Raw genomic sequence first — 17,858 nt, 5'->3', positions numbered from 1 at the left:
ATTTTAAAAAAATCATATTTAATCAATAATATTCATGGAAAAATAGAAACCATGAACTTTTGAGCAGATATCCTCCAAAATAATGATAGAAAGAGTTCTTTTATGTATATGTTTTTCCTTTTTTCTTTTTTTTGGTGTTGAGCATTATACTTACTTTTCATTGATGTTGAACATTATTAGATTTAATAAGCTCACAAAAAAATGGTGTTTCACTAATTCCATGGCAGCATCTTGCTAAAACTTGTCATTTGAACATATGTAAGTTTCTCCATAGAGAGAATTTCTGTCTTGAAACTTTTTCTTCAGTAGCCCACTGAAACCAATTTAATTATCACATTCATTTTACTTAATGAAATTAATGATCACTTTAATCTTAATTTTGAGTTTCAAGAGTTCATGTGGAATGATAGGAAAGTTGGTAAATGGAATATTATGTATTACCACTAGAAGGTAGTGTTTTCAATTTATATTTTTCTACAAATGATCATGTTAATTTTAGTCTGATAAATCACACTGGTGATAACAGTATACCTTTATTTTTAAAATGCCTTGGTTTTGTAACTTAAACAGGCCCTCAAAAGTTTGCATTAGAGACATCAAATGGATTAATGTATTTACTTTTTAATTCAAATTCTCTCTTTAGCCCATTATTCCTATGTTTACACAAAATATTCGAGAAGGATTTAGATCCCTTGGCGGAACAAGTAAGTTCTGATTCATATGGTTTTTCTAATTGTAATGTAATATTTAGAATGTAATATTTTAAATATTTGGGCTTTTGAACACTACAGGAAAACTTTTTGAATTATTACTTTAGAAAATGCATGTACTATTTAGATGTTTTCTCTTTAAAATCTAAATGATAACTGGTTCTAAGTAATGGTGGTTCTAGATGTTAGATTTTTGTTAAGAGTCTCACGTATATACTGAAGCTTATTTATCATGGGCTTTTTAAAATTACAGAGTGAATTTTCTAATTTACTGTGTTAAACCATGTTGTTGAGGTTTAAAACAAATGTACTTATTTGTAAATAAAGACTATCTTCCTAACTCATTCCTGAAGAAGTGACAGCTTTAAAAATGGATGGCAATAAAAAAATTTGGGGGAGGGCAGAATTTGAAAGTCTATTTATCTTGAAAAAAGTATATATATATATATATATATATATATATATATATATGTTTGTATAAATCTTTTAAATTTTAAAAAATTAATTTCTATTGGAGTATAGTTGATTTTACAATGTTGTGTTAGTTTCAGGTGTACAGCAAAGTGAATCAGTTATACATATACACATAGCCACTCTTTTTTAGATTCTTTTCCCATATAGGTCATTACAGAGTGTTGAATAGAGTTCCCTGTGCTATACAGTAGGTTCTTAGACAAGAAAATATTGAATTAAGATTAACAACCTAAGGAGATATCATTTGCTTTAATTTATTTTGGTTACCTCTTGTTTTTTTTTTGAACCATGATAGATTTACATTGAAAAGTTCTTTTTGCCTACCTTTAATTTATTGATAACAAAGTAAGTTTTGAACCTAGCTATAAGAGTGATAACAATTCAATGTGCTTTCTCTTTGCAAAGTCTCTTTTTTGTTTGTTTGTTTTATAGTTTGATTTGTACCCTATGGTTTATATATTATATTTGATTGATTATGTTTTATCCCTAGTGCTATATTGTTAGTGTTCCTGTCCACATACAAATCCCATCCTGAAAACCTTAAACTTCTGTTGTTCCTTTTATGTCTGTGTTGGTATATTGTTGATATTCCATTATGGTTTTTTTAGTTCTTTTTCTTCAAATTTGGAATAGAAAGGCAGATTGATGTGATGTTCAACTTTTGTTGTGTAATTAATCCTTCTAATTTTCTCTCAGATCATTTCTTTAGAATTTAAGTTGCATACCAGAAATTATTCCTAATTTTGTTTCTTTAATTGTAAAGTGGTTTTAAAATTCTTTTTGATTGCTTTTTTTACTTTAAAAGTTGAATATCTCAAAAGTTGGTGTGTAGTGGTATATATTTTTGAGTATTACTTTGGGTCTTATGGTATATTCTGTGTTTCCATATATAAAGTGTTTTAAACTTTCAGTACAATTCTTAATTATGTATTCCATGTTGCTTGTCATTTTTTGGATTCTTTTGTTAAAACTTAGTCTTAGTCCATCAGTTTATGTTACATTACTACCACTTCTATTCTTGCTAAATTTCATGGTTGGTCATTAGCATTAATAATTCTTTTTCCTAGTTTACAGTAATGTTTTTAGTCTTTACTTAGTTTATTGGTGCATTTTAGTCTCATGTTTACTTGAATTTATTTTATGCTTTCATTTTTTCTTTTGTTTGTGTAAGTCACGTATTTGTGAGTCTCTAGACTTTTTAGCTTCTAGCTTTTTGTTGCAATCTTTATGCTGTGTTTTGCAATAATAGTAATTAGTTTGCCTTTTAAAATTCTTATATTTTTAAAAGCTCATCTTTCCCCCCTAATTAATAGACCTTATTTTTTTGAGCATTTTTAGGTTTACAGAAAAATTGAGCAGAAGGCATAGAGAGTACCCACAAACCTCACCACTCCCCAGTTTCTTCTGTTATTCACATCTTGCATTAGTGTGGTACATTTGCTACGATCAATGAAAAGCTCATCTTTTAAAAAATATTGTATTAATTGCCAGGAGGTGATCCTGTTTGCCTACATCCTCTAAGTCTTACATAATTAACTTGAAAGTTTACAGTTATATGCTCAGAATATTTAACCAATTAAAATGATTTTCTTTTCTTTAAAACAGGGTTATTTAGGTGGCTGTATGAGAAGTTCCGCTATCCGTTTGCTCCAATGTATGGAGGTTTTCCAGTGAAGTTACGCACCTATTTAGGTGACCCCATTCCGTACGATCCAAAGATCACAGCAGAAGAACTAGCTGAAAAGGTAAATTATTCTTTCTTTCTTAGTTTTAGGACACATTTGTACTTTCAGGTTTTATTTTAAAAATTAATTAATTCTACAAGCATGTTCTGGATCAGTGGTGATTTCCCCCCCCGGGGGACATCTGGCAACGTCTGGAGACATTTTTATTGTCACCACGGAAGAGACTCGGGAGGAGGTCGTGCTGTTGGCGTCCAGTGGGCAGAGGCCGGGGATGCTTGTAAACATTCTATAGTGCACAGGACACCCGCCCCGCCCCCAACAAGGAACCGTTCTTTCTAAAATGCCAATTGTGTTGAGGTTAAAATTCTTGGCACCGTTAATTAAAAGGTTTCGTTAAGTGATATTCAGAAGAAGAAAGCTTTGACCTCCATGAAAAGAAATTGATTTTATCTGGTAGAAATACCTTGGGAGGAAAATGGAATCGTGTTTAAGAGTGTGGGTTGTGAAGTTGGATTGTTCTAGTGCCACTGTGTGTTTGCTCAGGCAGGGGAGCAGGGGAGAGAATGGAGCCCACTCACAGAGTTACCCCTGGGGGTCACATGCGATTGAGGATATCCATGATTGAGAGCAGTGTCTGCCATCTAGTAAGTGTTCCATGACTGCTGGCTACTGCTGTTATTCTAGGAACTTATGGCCCAGTGTGGCAGGTAAATAACTAAATCGATGCTTTTAAGGTGATGCATTAGCACAATGGTGTGCTTGCGGCACGATTTCTCAACCTGGGCACTATTGGTATTTTGTTGTGCAGTTGTTCTGTGCACTGTAGGTGTTTACTCACTAGATGCTGGTAGCATCTCATCGCTATCCCTCACTCACTGTGACAATAAAAAAAAATCTCTAGACGTTGCCATTATCCCCTGGGAGACAAAATCTCCCCTGGTTGAGAACTGCTGTTTTAGGGTATTATGGAAACACAAACGAAAGACATCTACATTAAACCAGGGACGCCTCCTTGAAGGAAGTGATGCTTGAATTCAGTTTTGAAAGGCGAAAAGGGATTCGCTGGATGAAGAGTAGAGAGGTAGAGGAAACAGCGTATGAAAGGATGGCAGCACGAACTGGCGTAAAGTCTTCAGGGAGTTGAGGGTGGTCTGGGGTAGCTAAAGGGATAGAGAGTATAGACAATGAGGCTGGAAACATAGGAGTATCTGGACCACGAAGGCACATCCTTGATTTTGTTTCTTGAAAGCCAGGAGTAGCTACTGAAAGCAGATGACTGATGTAATAGGTTTGCTTTTAGAAAGATCACTAGAAGCAGTAGGGAGGCTGAGTTTGAGTGAGACCAGGAGAAGCTCAAAAGGGAAGGAGACTGCTTTGTGAGGGAAAAAATAGGAAACACTTCCTAGAATTGAGGTCATTTGTGGTAGGTCTTGAAAGACGGACGGGACTTGGACATGCGGACTTGGGGCAGGAGGGAAGAGTTCCAACAAAGAAACGGTGGTAGGAAAGTCGACTGCACACACCAACAGTGTAGAGCAGCCTGATGGGACTAGGCCAGTGAAGTTAGGAAGGGTGCCTAATAAATTCGCCTTCAGGAATTTCGCAAAGCACGTGAACATCGTGAAGGTTCTAAGAAACCCCGCAATAAAGAGGTCTATTTAACTTTGTTTCAAAGAGCATTGCCCAGTCTCATCTGACCAAAACCAGCTCCTGGTTTTTCCTGGAATAGCAGCTAATAACAGCTCTGGAATAAACTGGGGGAATCACTAGTTGAGTGGGTAGGGAGCATTTGGTTGAGATGAAACTGGAAAAGGAAGTGGGAGCTCTATTTTTCGGCCCGTGAATATCAGACTAGGGATTTTGTTTACTAAGAACAGTTCCGTTCGGAGAGGCCATTGGAAGTAGCCATTCACCCCCAGTGACACTGGCCAAGGCAGGCACACAGCCACACTGGGCGTTCACGGGGCAGGACTGGATCCTTTCCACAGGGATGGCCCAGAAGAGGTAGAGCAGACGAGCAACTGTAATACCCAGGGCTGAGCAAGGTCCGGCACTTAGGAAAGGATGCCCAGCTGAGGCAGCTAGAACGTCACATCAGATGAGACTGTTCAAATCGAGTAGCTGGTATGTAGGAAGCTTGACAAAGGTAACATTAATGATACATTATGTACCTTGTCTGTGAGCTTCATTCTGAGAAAACGTACCTCCTGCTAGGTATTCTACTAACTGGTTAAGTGACTTGACTCAGAGCTGTAGCAATCCTTTTCCTGAAAGGAAACCCCTCCCACACTGGTTTCCCGGTCCGGGCAGGCTCTGCGCACAGCACTTCTCCCATCCCCAGGTGACGCCTCACGGTGGTGACTTCAGGTGACACCAGGGCTCAGCCCTCACCCTGTCATGTTGCTTCTGCCCACACACTTTATTGTTGCTGTACCACATCTCTGCAGCTCCCTGACAAATGCATTCTCCTTTAGCACAGAGCTGAACTCTGTTTTGTTCTTTAAAAAGGTTTTTCCCGCCTAACTATTAGGATTTAATTGGGTCAGAGCGAGTTAGGAATACTTTTTTACAAATACCGTCCATTTTTATGGTTAAGATACAAGGTAATGGAGAGAGAGAGGAAGAGAAACTGGCCTGGAAGTTTAGGGATCTGAGTCCTAACCCTAACTCTCCCACCAGGCAGCAGAGTCCGGTTGGGTAAATGGTATGTTCCTCCCTGAGTCTCAGTGTCCTCAACTGTAGAATGGGAAGATTAAAATAGATATGTCAGAGGTTTCGTCCAGGTCTGAAATTAAATGAATCCTGTTCCCTTATTTTTCTCAGTTAAGGAGAATATATTCCTGATCATTAAATTCCCGGGACTTGATTTTTCATATGAGTGAGAAATATATTCGTGGCACTGGTAGAGTTAGATATTTTAGATGTTAAAATATATATTTATATATTTACCAGTTCAAACTAATAAAAAGAAGAGGCCTTCCTGAATCATTGAAATACCTCAGTTATTGTCTCCAGTTACTTTATGTACTTTATTATCAGTATTTAAAGTAACAGAAGTTGTCTACGAAAGCATAGTTTAGTAAAATTTCTTGAGGGCATTTCCTTAAATATATAGTTGCCATATCCATATTTCTGATGGTAAGTTGTCACTGCTGAACTAAAGTAAACTTGCAATAAAGAATACTTGAAATTTTCCTTTTGTGGATACATTGCATGAATTTCCAATCTCCATTGTTTACAATATAAGCATAAACGGTAGCATAATGATCCCTGGATTATCGCAAATTCAAAATTACTAACATCTAAATTAATGTAGAAATGAAACCTCATTTAAGAAATGGGAGCTAGACTGTTCAGGCATTTGATTGTGGAGAAGATTCATTTTGTAGACACTATCTAAATCTAAATGAAAATACACTGTACTCATGCTGAAGAGGGCACTTGGGATACTACCTTAAAGTTCTCTCAGTCTTAAAGAAATCTGTTCTGTTTCCATCTGTCTCTTTGCCACGCTCTCTGCATTCTGCATACACACATCCACATATATGTAAAGTACAGATTTATTTATATGTACAGGTATGTATAATATACATGTCCTATGAAGGTGGAAGGAAGGTGGGGAGAAGTGGGTAGATTTGAGTGGTACTGGGAATGAGCTAACGGATGCCACCAATGGATTCTTATTCTCAGTGAATGAGAAGCAGGATTTGTTAAGGATGGTTCCCAGGTTTTGGTTACTGGGCTGGATTCATGGCCATTTGCTGAAATAGGGCGTGAACTCAGGAAAGGACAAAGGATGGGATGGGGGGAAAGAGTGCTAGTTCAGTCTAAATTAAGCATGTTGAGTTTGAGGTGCCTTTAAAACATTCAAGGGAAGTCATATTGAACATTCCTACCCAAGGCTGGGCGGCTGGAGATACAAATCTGGGAGTTGTCAGCAAATGGATGGTAATTAACGCTGTGGAAAGCTTACTGAGCCTTGGAGGAATAAGTCAGTGCTTGATTTGGGGAGTGTAAATCTGCAAAAGGTGGTTGAAAGGGAGCGTCCTGAAAACCTAGCTTTTCCTCCAGGAGTGTGAGTTCCAGAAGCAGGATCCATGGTGACTAAGAGGTCATGTCAGATGAAAAGAATGTCCGTGGGATTTAGTGACAAAAGGGGGTCATTAGTGATCTTTGCGAGAACCGTATTTTCTTAATGCACAGACCTCGTATTTCTCCACCCAAAAGTTCTTCCTTGATACATCAATTCATACTAAACAAAGTCTCTACTTTTTCACTTGGTATTTAACTCCCTTCGTGATTTAATTGAAACCTACCTGTAAAGCCTTATACTGCCCAGCAAATGAACGCATATCCGAAATGCCAGCTCTCCGTCGCTTAACTGTTTTCTTGTGGTCTTTTCTCTCTTGCTCCTTTCTTCACTGCTGTTGAAATCTTACAGGCCGGGGGAGACCCAGACCAAACAGTACCCCGTTCACGCAAACTTCCCTGGTCACTGGCCACCGGTGAACTTCAGATGTGTTCTTTTCACATCTCAGATGATATAGCTCACAAATGAGCTTACATTCTAACTACTTTGTCCTTGATTATGCTTATTATGAGCTCCTTGAGATTAGAGACTTGTTTCACTAACGTTATAGCTTCCAAAGCATCTAGTATTTTCTGAGTGAATGAATAAAATTTTAAAAATACATGGCACAGAACACAACGTGTGTGTCAGTCGCTGTGCTAAGTGCCTGAAGACATGGCTTCAGTTTCATGTAATCCTTATCATCAAGTGTATGAAATTGTTCTCATCTCACAGATGTGAAAACTTGTGCATTAGAGAGGCATATTTTTAAAATACATCTTTGGGCTAGGGTTTCTTAATTATATTTAAAAATAAATGAAGGTCCAAGATTTGTAAAAAGAAGGCTTAATAGGGCCTCCCTGGTGGCGCAGTGGTTGAGAGTCCGCCTGCCGATGCAGGGGATACGGGTTTGTGCCCCGATCTGGGAGGATCCCATATGCCACGGAGCGGCTGGGCCCGTGAGCCATGGCCGCTGGGCCTGCGCATCCGGAGCCTGTGCTCCGCAACGGGAGAGGCCACAACAGTGAGAGGCCCGCGTACCGCAAAAAGAAAAAAAAAAAAAAAAAAAAAAAAGAAGGCTTAATAAAGGTTAGAATCTGAAAAGAAGTGTGTATGGGTGTGCCTGCCTGCACTATGTGCACGCAGAAAAAAATTTTTTAGAGGGCCACAAACTGATTTAAAGTAAAAATTGTTATCGTAAATCAAGTATACTTCAATAAAATAAATTAAAAACAAGTAAAAATTGTTGAAATTTGTCATGAATTTAATGGGAACAATTAGTTTTAGAAGATTTCTTGATATATCCTAATTGACTTTTGCATTGCTATGACTTAATTTAAATTCCTATTAAATTATCTAGAAATTGGGGTAAAGGACTAAAGCATATCTGCTTGTTCGTAGTTTTCCTCACTTTTTCCTGTCGCATTGCCTGATGTGATTGGTGTGTATGGTCACAAAAGACAAATACATAAAAGTTTACTAATTGGTGAATAGGAGTGAAAAGTTCCATTTACCTACCGGAAAATTTCCTACTACATTTTTCTTCTGATTTTTTTCCCTTCAGTTCTTTTTAGTGTTTATTATGTGCAAGGCATTGCTGTGCTCAGTGCTGGAGGAATGCTAAGATGTATTTTAAGGAGCTTACAACCTGGTGTAGAAAGTTACCATGCAGACAGTATCTGTAATTCAGGTTTAATAAAGTAAGTATAAGAAATATGCTATGCACAGGGAAGAGCCACTGCATCAATGAAAGTTCAAGAACCTTCTGTACTAAACACAATTTGCAATGTTCTGTTATTTTTTTTTGTATGTTTAAAATGCTGAAAGGATTTTGAAGTTAAATAAACAGTATTACATTTAAAAAAAAAGAAATAGGCTATGGGCGTGCTGAGAAGGAAATCATTTATTCAGAGTAGCGACGGGTGCTAAGTTAGGGAAGACTTCTTATAAGTAATAGTATATTAAAATCCTTACTAACTAAATATCTACATTGAGAACTAAAAGAATAATGGCTTTTCTTTTGTTTCCTTGATAGACGAAGGATGCTGTTCAAGCTTTGATTGATAAGCACCAAAGAATACCCGGAAACATTATGAGTGCTTTGCTAGAACGTTTTCATAACAAACAAAAGATCAACTAGAAGACTCTTTAATACATTTATATTAATATGTTTATGTCTGTAGGACGGTCTTCAAAATTTTGTGGGTTCTATAATTAGTATTTTTTAAAAACTCATGTTAATAAGTATCTTTCACTAAACTTGTTTAACATTGTATTGTCAATTTTGTTTCTGCAATCTGTTGTGTCACATTTAAACAATAACTCGTTACATGCCTAATTATTCAGAAAAGGATCATGGTTCTTTGTATAATTTCCTAATAATGTATCATAAACATAGATTCATAAAGTTAAGTTTATTAATAACAGCAATGGAGGTTAAAGAAACATTCCTAAATAATGCATCTAGTTTCTGTATCCCTTGCCCCGAGCTAGTTCTGCAAGGTGGCATAGCCTAGGGTTCAGTACAGACACTTCAGTTAGGAACAAACATGCTCTTTCCTCTGGCCCTCATTCCTTCCATGACCTTGGGCAAATCACACAATGTTTTTATGCCTCAACAATTCAATTTTTAAAAACATGTTAATACTTTGATAAGGAACATTGTTTTAAATTCTTTATATTCGCTGCGATTGATAACTGTAGAACGAAATTGTAACTGAATTAGTTAAACAATAGCAACATCTTTTAGAAGTTTATATATATATTTTGTCCATAGGATGTTTAAATGATTCCTTCAGGTATGATGTCAAGTTGCCAAGGACAATGAAAATGATGTACTCTTTTTCAAATTGAGTAAAAAAGAAATTAGGGAAAGTAAAATTTCTAATTATTGTTATTATTCTTTCTATTATATATATATATATATATATATATATATATATATATATATATATATATATATATATATATATATTTTTTTTTTTTTTTCCGTACACGGGCCTCTCACTGCTGTGGCCTCTCCCGTTGTGGAGCACAGGCTCCGGACGCGCAGGCCCAGCGGCCATGGCTCACGCGCAGCATGTGGGATCTTCCCGGACCGGGGCACAAACCCGTGTCCCCTGCATTGGCAGGCTGACTGTCAACCACTGTGCCACCAGGGAAGCCCCCTCTAGTATTATATTTTTAATGAGACTCTGTAGACAAGCCGTACAGGGTGTGCTGTGCATTGTCAGCCCTATGATATGGCATTTAATAGAGTCAGGATAGAAATCACGGTTGTGCCCTGCATTTCATATGTTAGAAGCTGATTCTAGGCTGATGAAAGCACAGAGAGAAAGCTCTGCTTTTGCTCAACATCATGGCTTATTCAGCTTGACTTTGCAACCAGTCAGATGGTTTATTGTTTCAATAAAAATATACTTGAATAATGAATTTATGTGAACATAAGTCTTTCTGAAAAATTAATGGCTTTCGATTTGTTGTCTCCTTGAAATCTGAATTTAAAAGTATTTAAAGACAATAGTACCAGAAATCAAATGCAGTATGTCCCTCTCCCTTTTTAAGATATTAAATTACTTGGATTTTTGTATAAATTTTTGTATAACAAGTATGTATGTATGATACGTGTAATGTATATAAAATTAAGCAGCATAAAAATAAAAGTAAAGCTGAACTGAAGTTCATATTCTTGTGAGATTACATATGTGACATTTTCTTATTTTAAACTGATTTTTTTGTTTTATTATTTATGTATTTCTCACATACAATCATATTCATCAATCTCAGCCACAATGAATAAACCTGACTTTCCAATGTAATAAATATATTTTGATTCCCATTTCAATGAAAAGAGTCAACTAATGATATTTTGCAGCTTTTTTCCCCCTCTCTAGCAGTGAGCAGTGTTTGTTTAAAATTGATAAATATTTCCGGAATGAAGAAATAAATGAATCATAATATGAACGAGAATAATATTTTTTGGCAACTATTGGGTTTTAAAAACTGTAGAAAGAAACATTCATTGCTAATGTAGCAAAAGCCATTATTTTTTACAGTATTTAAGTTTTACTGCATTACTTAAAACCTTTTTTTCTTCTTTGATACTCAGATTAACAGGAAGGCTTTCTGTCTTGTTTGATGCAAGATCTCTATCTTTGCTATTTGAATTTAAATGCCATTTAGAAGAATGAGGGAATGTGACTAAATATAGAGACATAAGTAATAATAGAAAGGAGGAGGTGTTGGGGGTTATTTTGGTTTTGTTTTTAGTTTACCATTTTGTCTTACACTTAAAATTTTTTTTGTTTTATATTGGAGTTTAGTTGATTTACAATGTTGTGTTAGTTTCAGGTGTACAGCAAAGTGAATCAGTTATACAAACACATATAGCCACTCTGTTTTAGATGCTTTTCCCATACAGTCATTACAGAGTACTGAGTAGAGTTCCCTGTGCTATACAGTAGGTCCTTGTTGATTATCTATTTTACATATTGTAGTGTGTATATTTTAATCCCAATCTCCTAATTTATCCCTCCCCCCAACCTTTCCCCCTTGGTAACCATTTGTTTTCTATGTCTGTGAGTCTGTTTCTGTTTTGTAAATAAATTCATTTGTATCAGTTTTTTTAGATTCCACATATAAGTGGTATTATATGATATTTGTCTTTGTCTGACTTACTTCACTTAGTATGATAACCTCTAGGTCCATCCATGTTGCACAAATGGCATTATTTCATCCTTTTTTATGGCTGAGTAATATTCCATTGTATATATGTACCACATCTTTATCCATTCATCTGCTGATGGACACTTAGGTCGCTTCCATTTCTTATTGTAAATAGTGAACACTGGGAAGTGCATGTCTTTTCAAATTGTGGTTTTCAAGGGGGGGTGTTTTTCACGCTTTTTGAAACATGTGTCCTCAAGTCAGAGCCTGATGAAAGCCAGGGACTCCCTCCAGAAGCATGAACTTGGCCCACTTTTATGGGAAATCTTTCCTACCCTTTCAGAAAAATTTTCATTTTGAAACAATTACAAATCTACCAAAAAGTTGCAATTATTGTGCACAGTACTCCATATACTTTCACCCAGATTCCCCAACTGTTATGGCACGTTTGTTTTATTATCTTCATATGCTCTCTCTCCCTCCCTCCCTCTCTCTCTCTCTCTCTCTCTCTCTTTGTCCTCTCTTTCCTCCCTCCCCACATATATATCTATAAAGTTTTCTCCCTAATCGTCTGATGGTAAATGCAGATACCATGCCCCTTCCTATGTGGCCGTCCATTTACGGAACCACAGAGCAATGATCAAAATCAGGAAATTTATCATTGAGATAATAGTATTATCTGATCTAATGACCGGATTCAAATTTCACCAGTTGTCTCAATAATATCCTTTGCATCAATTTCTCCTCCTGATGCACGGTTCATAGCAGGACCAAACACTGCATTTAGTTTTCCTATGTCTTTAGTCACCTTTCATCTGGGATGATTCCCCAGCCCTACTTTGTCTTGAAGGATACTGACATTTTTGGAGAAGACAGACTATCTGTTCTGTAGCCACCTCTTCAATCTGTTTTTCCCTGATGTTCCATCATGATTTGATTCAGGTTATGCATTATTCCAGAAATGCTACATAAATGATGCTGTGCTCTTTCCAGTGGGTCATATCAGGAGGCAGAGAATGTTGGTTTGTGTCATTACGTAGTAACTTGATCACTTGGTTAAAGTGGCGCCCACCAGGTTTCTTCCCTGTAAAGTTATTATTTCCTTTGTAATGAATAAGTTTATGGAGAGAATATGTAAATATTTGTTCCACATCAAGCTTTCACCCAATGGTTTTAGCATCTTTGAACTGAGTATTGCCAGGATAAATTCTTACTCTGAGGGTTTCAACGTGTGAAACCCTATTATTATTATTCTACTATTCTACGTTTATGAGTTGGCATCCTACTGTAAGAAGAAACTTCCCAATTTCCACCCCCCCCCACACACACCAAACACTTACCTATCATCTGAGGTTCATATTTTGTTTAAAGGATAATGCATATACTCTTAAGTGATTTAAATATGAGACCCTTTGAAGTTTATGACATTTTATGAACCATTGAAATAATAGACATTTACAGGGGTAACTTGCATGTGTTTTTGTATTTATGTATAAGATTACTATTTTTAAAATATATTTTTGTTACTTTTTTATTGGGCAGATATACATACCAAGATTTACAATGTTAACCCTTTTTAAGTGTACAGTTCACTGGCATTAAGTACATTCGCAATATGGTGGAACCATCACCACTCTCCATTTCCAGAACTTCTTCACCATCCCAAACAGAAACTCTGGACCCATTAAACAGTAACTGTCCATTCACCTCGCCCTCATTTCCTGGTAAACTCTATTCTACTTTCTGTTTCTATGAATTTTTCCACTCTAAGTACCTTATACAAACACAATCACAATATCTGTCTTTTTGTGTCTGGCTTATTTCACTTAACATAAATATCTGAGCTCTTTCCTGACACCAAATGACATGGTTCCAACGCCAGTTCTCTGACATCAGCTGGGTGTCCTCCAATTCCATTCAAGTCTGACACTAACTACTAGAGTCAACACAGACCCTACAGGGTAAGGGCTCAGTCCCACAAGACTGCCCCTACTTCAGATGCCAGCTGCAAACGGGGCCCCCAGGCCGCTCCCACTTCCGCCTGGCCTACTACAGATTTGGAGGTTCCCATGACATCCCCTCAGGTGGCATAATTCCATAGAACAACTCAGACCTCAGGAAAATGCTGTACTAATAATTTTATTATCAAAGATTCAGCCCAGGAACAGCCAAATGGAAGAGGGCAAGCTACAGGGGGCGGGGCGCAGAGCTTCCACGCCCCCTCTGGGTGCACCGCCTGCCCAGCATGTCCAGGTGTTCCCCAACCCAGAAGCCTTCCCAAACCACACAGTGATCACCATTGGTGGCTGAACTACATCTCTAACCCGTCCCTGCTCCCTGGACGTTGAGGATGGGGCTGAAAGTTCTAACTCTCTAATCACAGTTAGTTTTTCTGGTAACCAGCTCCCACCCTGAAGCAATTTAGCTACCCCCCCCAGACCAGGAGTCATCTCATTAGCATACAAAAGGTATTCCTAACAGGACATTCTGAGAGCTTTAGGGGCTCAGTGCCAGGAGCTGGGAACAAAGACCAAATATATCTGTTTATTCATTATACCACAATAATGTTTTCAAGGTTCATTCGCATTGTAGAATGTGTCAGAATTGCATTCCTTTTTACTGTTGAAAAGTACTCGGTTGTAGGTATGTATCACATCTTGTCTCTATATTCTAAATGTTTCTATTCTTTGGCTGTTGTGAATAATGTTGCTATGAACATTGGTGTTCAAGTATCTTTTTGAGTCCCTGCTTTCTTTTCTTTTGGTTATACACCTAGGAGTGGAATTGCTGGATCATATGGTCATTCTATGTTTAACTTTTTGAAGAATCACCAAACTGATTTCCACCAGACCATACCATTTTACAGCCCCAGGAGCAGTGCACCAGGGTTCCAATTTCTCCATATCCTCACCAACACTTGTTATTTTTATTTTTTTTTTGAGAACAGCTATTCCACTGGGTGTGAAATGGTGTTTCATTGTGGTTTTGATTTGCATTTCCCTAATGACTAGGGACTTTGAACATCTTTTCATGCGCTGGTTTGACATTTGTATATCTTCACTCGAGAAATGTCTATTCAAATTCTTTGCCCATTTTTGAATTAGGTTTTTGTTGTTGTTGAGTTTTTTTTTTTTTTTTTTTTTTTTTTTTTTTACTGAAGTAGAGTTGATTTACAATGCTGTGCCAATCTGCTGTACAGCAAAGGCACTCACTTTTACACATACAGACATTCTTTTTTAAAAAATTTATTTTATTTATTTGGTTGTGCCGGGTCTCAGTTGCGGCAGGTGGGTTCCTTAGTTGCGGCATGCGAACCCTTAGCTGCGGCATGCACGTGGGATCTAATTCCCTGAGGAGGGATTGAACCTGGGCCCCCTGCATTGGGAGCATGGAGTCCTAACCACTTCGCCACCAGGGAAGTCCCTACATTCTATTTTTTAATATTCTTTTCCATTATGGTTTATCCCAGGAGACTGGATATAGTTTCCTGTGCTATATAGTAGGACCTTGTTGTTTATGTGGATGGGGGACTGGGACCCTGCCCCCAGGCTGCACTATTGTTTCTTAGCTGCTCCTCCCTTGTCTCTGCATCCCCTCCCTTCCCTGATTAGCAACTGTTTGAACCTGCCCATTGGAACTCAGGGAAGGTCGTGGAGGCTGAACGAAGCCTATTTCCTGTAATCAGGAAATGGGGGACACAGAAAGGCTTTTGTGTCCAGGAGCCCCCCAGGGTCCTGCTCGGTATCCCCCATAGAAGACATTTCCTGGGCTTTTTCACACATTAGTTTAGCTTGCACCTCAATGGCCAACACCTACGTGACTACGTCTAACTGCCGGAGGCTGGTGGTGCACGCCCAGCTACAAACTGAGGTTCCTGAAAAGGCAGAGAGGACATTAGGATACAGGGGGCCATGGCCACCTTGAAGAAATCATGAGTGAGAACGATGTTGGGTGACTGTGGACTCGCAGCCTTAGTCCACTTCTCCTGGCAAATCCTCAGACTTAGGGAGGGGAGCCCACAATTTGGAAACTTTGAGGAAGGGAATCCCCAGAAATGAGAGATTTTTCTTGCTCCGGGCAAGAGTGATAAACCAAGGCACATGATCTGGTGCGACTCTGACCTGGGTCCTACCCAATAAGGGGAAAAATCAAGTCCACTTTTTTTTGTTTATTTTTTAAACTTATATACTTATTTATATTAGCCCAGGACAGAAGGATTCAAAGTGAGTTGTGAACATTGTGTATGCTGCATGACCTTTCTCCAAGTACCTATTTAAAATTTTTTTTTGCTTTTGACAGAAGATGTATTACTTTCGTAATTCAACTATTTAATCAAATGAATTTAACTAAGAACAGGCACTGTGATAGGTACTCTTACTGAGACATGTCCTATGAAAGCAATGATATTTCGTGCAGTTATGTTTTTCTATTTCAAATTGACTGGGACTGTTGTGAAGACACCAACAGAATCATAAACTATAACATTTATTTTCTGTCAGTGTTAGCTAAGATAGACAGTAGATGATAAAAATATAAAACACCATTTTTCAAGAGGATTTGTAATATGAGAGGAGGTGAAAACTAGATTGAAAATACTTTGTTACATCCAATTCTTCACTCAGGATGTCCATCTCCCCAGGATAGTAAGCATTAAGTTAATTGAGATGACAATTCTGTGTTTCTGGTCTGCATTTAGATAAAGTCCTGTGTTACTAACAAGGGTTACAAGCAAGCCTGCATCTTACTGCTCGCCCTTTCTTCCTCCTCCAGTCACTTGCTTTTAGTCATACAGGTTTGTTAGTTTTTAGTTTCTCTGCACCTCGCTCCTACGTTTCCTCTGCCTAGCTGCACAATCCCCTCAACTCCTCCAGCTTTCTTTGGCTAACTCTTGCTCAGCTAACAAGTCCTATCCCTGATGGTCTTCTCTGTCCCCCTGCAGGCTTGAGTGCCTTAGATTTCCTTTCTTTTTCATTTGTCACACTTGAGATGCAATAAACATTATCTGCCAGAAGCATGGTAGCACTGTGATTAAGAGCTTGGGCTCCAGAGACAGCCAAACTGGGTTTGAATGTCGCTTCTTCCACATCTTAGTAGAAAGAGCTTGGGCAACTCACATCACCTCTTCAAGCAAAAAACAGATGTAATTTACTTGGCACGGTGCTGGCATAGATGCTGGATACAGGTCATATATTGTTAATATTAAGAATCAGCAAATTAAGAGTCATAGCACTGACAGTTGTGCCCTTGGTTCCTTGAAGAATACTTACCATATTATAAACAGTTACTGAATAAATGAACAAAGTGTATGAGAAGACTAAAATATTTTCTTGGGATAAAAGAAATCATGTGACTGACTTCATATAAAAAAGCAATTTAATCGATTTGTAAAAACTCACCTTTGTATTTAAATCCCAAGTTCTACTAGCTAGAAAATTAGAATCAGTTCAAAAATAGTTTGCTCTATTGATTAATCAAAAGAACTTGATTCCCTTAAAGATCAATGTTCAGGACTACACTAACCCTAGAATGTAGACAACAAACAAATCCTCTCAGTAAAATGTATTGCATTGAGTTTCCTGCAAATCGAATCTAGGAATTGTTCCTTTTCATCGATTGGTACTACCATCCTGAAATGCTACAAAGAGGTTTCTTTTAAGTGTTCCAGGATACAAGTAAATGGATTTTGTGGAACCTGTGTGGGATAACTTTTGGAAAAGAACAGTGTATTTTGTGTGCGTTAAAGACTGAAAAAGAATAATTGGCATTAAATTTAGGCAAGTGTGGTATTGATTAATTTTCTTGAGCCTCAGTGTGATGAGGTACTATAATAGTCTGGACAGGGAGGTTGTGAAGCCCAGAGAGATTTTTTTTTTTTTTTAAAGACAATACTACATAAAAGACACATTCCATCCATTTTCTCCTGAAAGAACTTTCCTTTCCCTCGTCCACTCGGGTCACATTTGAGCATGTATTCATTCTCTCATCTTTCTTTCTTACTAACATGGGTGATGTTAGCTTTTATGAAAAAGGTGGGTGACAAGATTCTTTATGCACTTTGCATTGTCATGCCTGTTACCACTGGGAGGCCACTATTTGCCCATTTTAACTAAACATAAACAAACACAGAAGCGTCTTTTCGTAATCTTCTGCTTCAGCATCATTCACGTGTCTCTGCCGCTGCCACCTACTAACCTCCTGATGTAGTCAACAATCTCCCCACACTACCCCACTGTGACCCGGGATCCCCTGCAACAT

The 17,858-nt window shown here is 37.7% G+C and overlaps 1 protein-coding gene across 6 annotated transcripts in view; it reads left to right on the top strand.

Moving 5' to 3' along the window:
- Positions 1 to 9,844, top strand: part of TMEM68 (transmembrane protein 68) — a 33,636-nt gene extending 23,792 nt beyond the window's left edge. For 4 of the 6 annotated variants that reach the window (XM_060115756.1, XM_060115757.1, XM_060115758.1 and 1 more), the window contains 3 exons: positions 644 to 704; positions 2,790 to 2,929; positions 8,974 to 9,844. In XM_060115756.1, the coding sequence (XP_059971739.1) occupies positions 644 to 704; positions 2,790 to 2,929; positions 8,974 to 9,078 (306 nt within the window). In that variant the 3' untranslated portion in view covers positions 9,079 to 9,844. The remainder of the gene's footprint in view (positions 1 to 643; positions 705 to 2,789; positions 2,930 to 8,973) is intronic. The other 2 variants (XR_009534070.1, XM_060115761.1) reach the window with 2 other exon arrangements.
- The last annotated feature ends 8,014 nt before the right edge of the window (positions 9,845 to 17,858 follow it).

The sequence above is a fragment of the Mesoplodon densirostris genome, chromosome 13 (assembly GCF_025265405.1).
Source record: "Mesoplodon densirostris isolate mMesDen1 chromosome 13, mMesDen1 primary haplotype, whole genome shotgun sequence".
Classification (NCBI taxonomy): Eukaryota; Metazoa; Chordata; class Mammalia; order Artiodactyla; family Ziphiidae; genus Mesoplodon; species Mesoplodon densirostris.
Note: the sequence above shows the minus strand (reverse complement) of the source record. Positions and strands in the feature narration are given on the sequence as shown.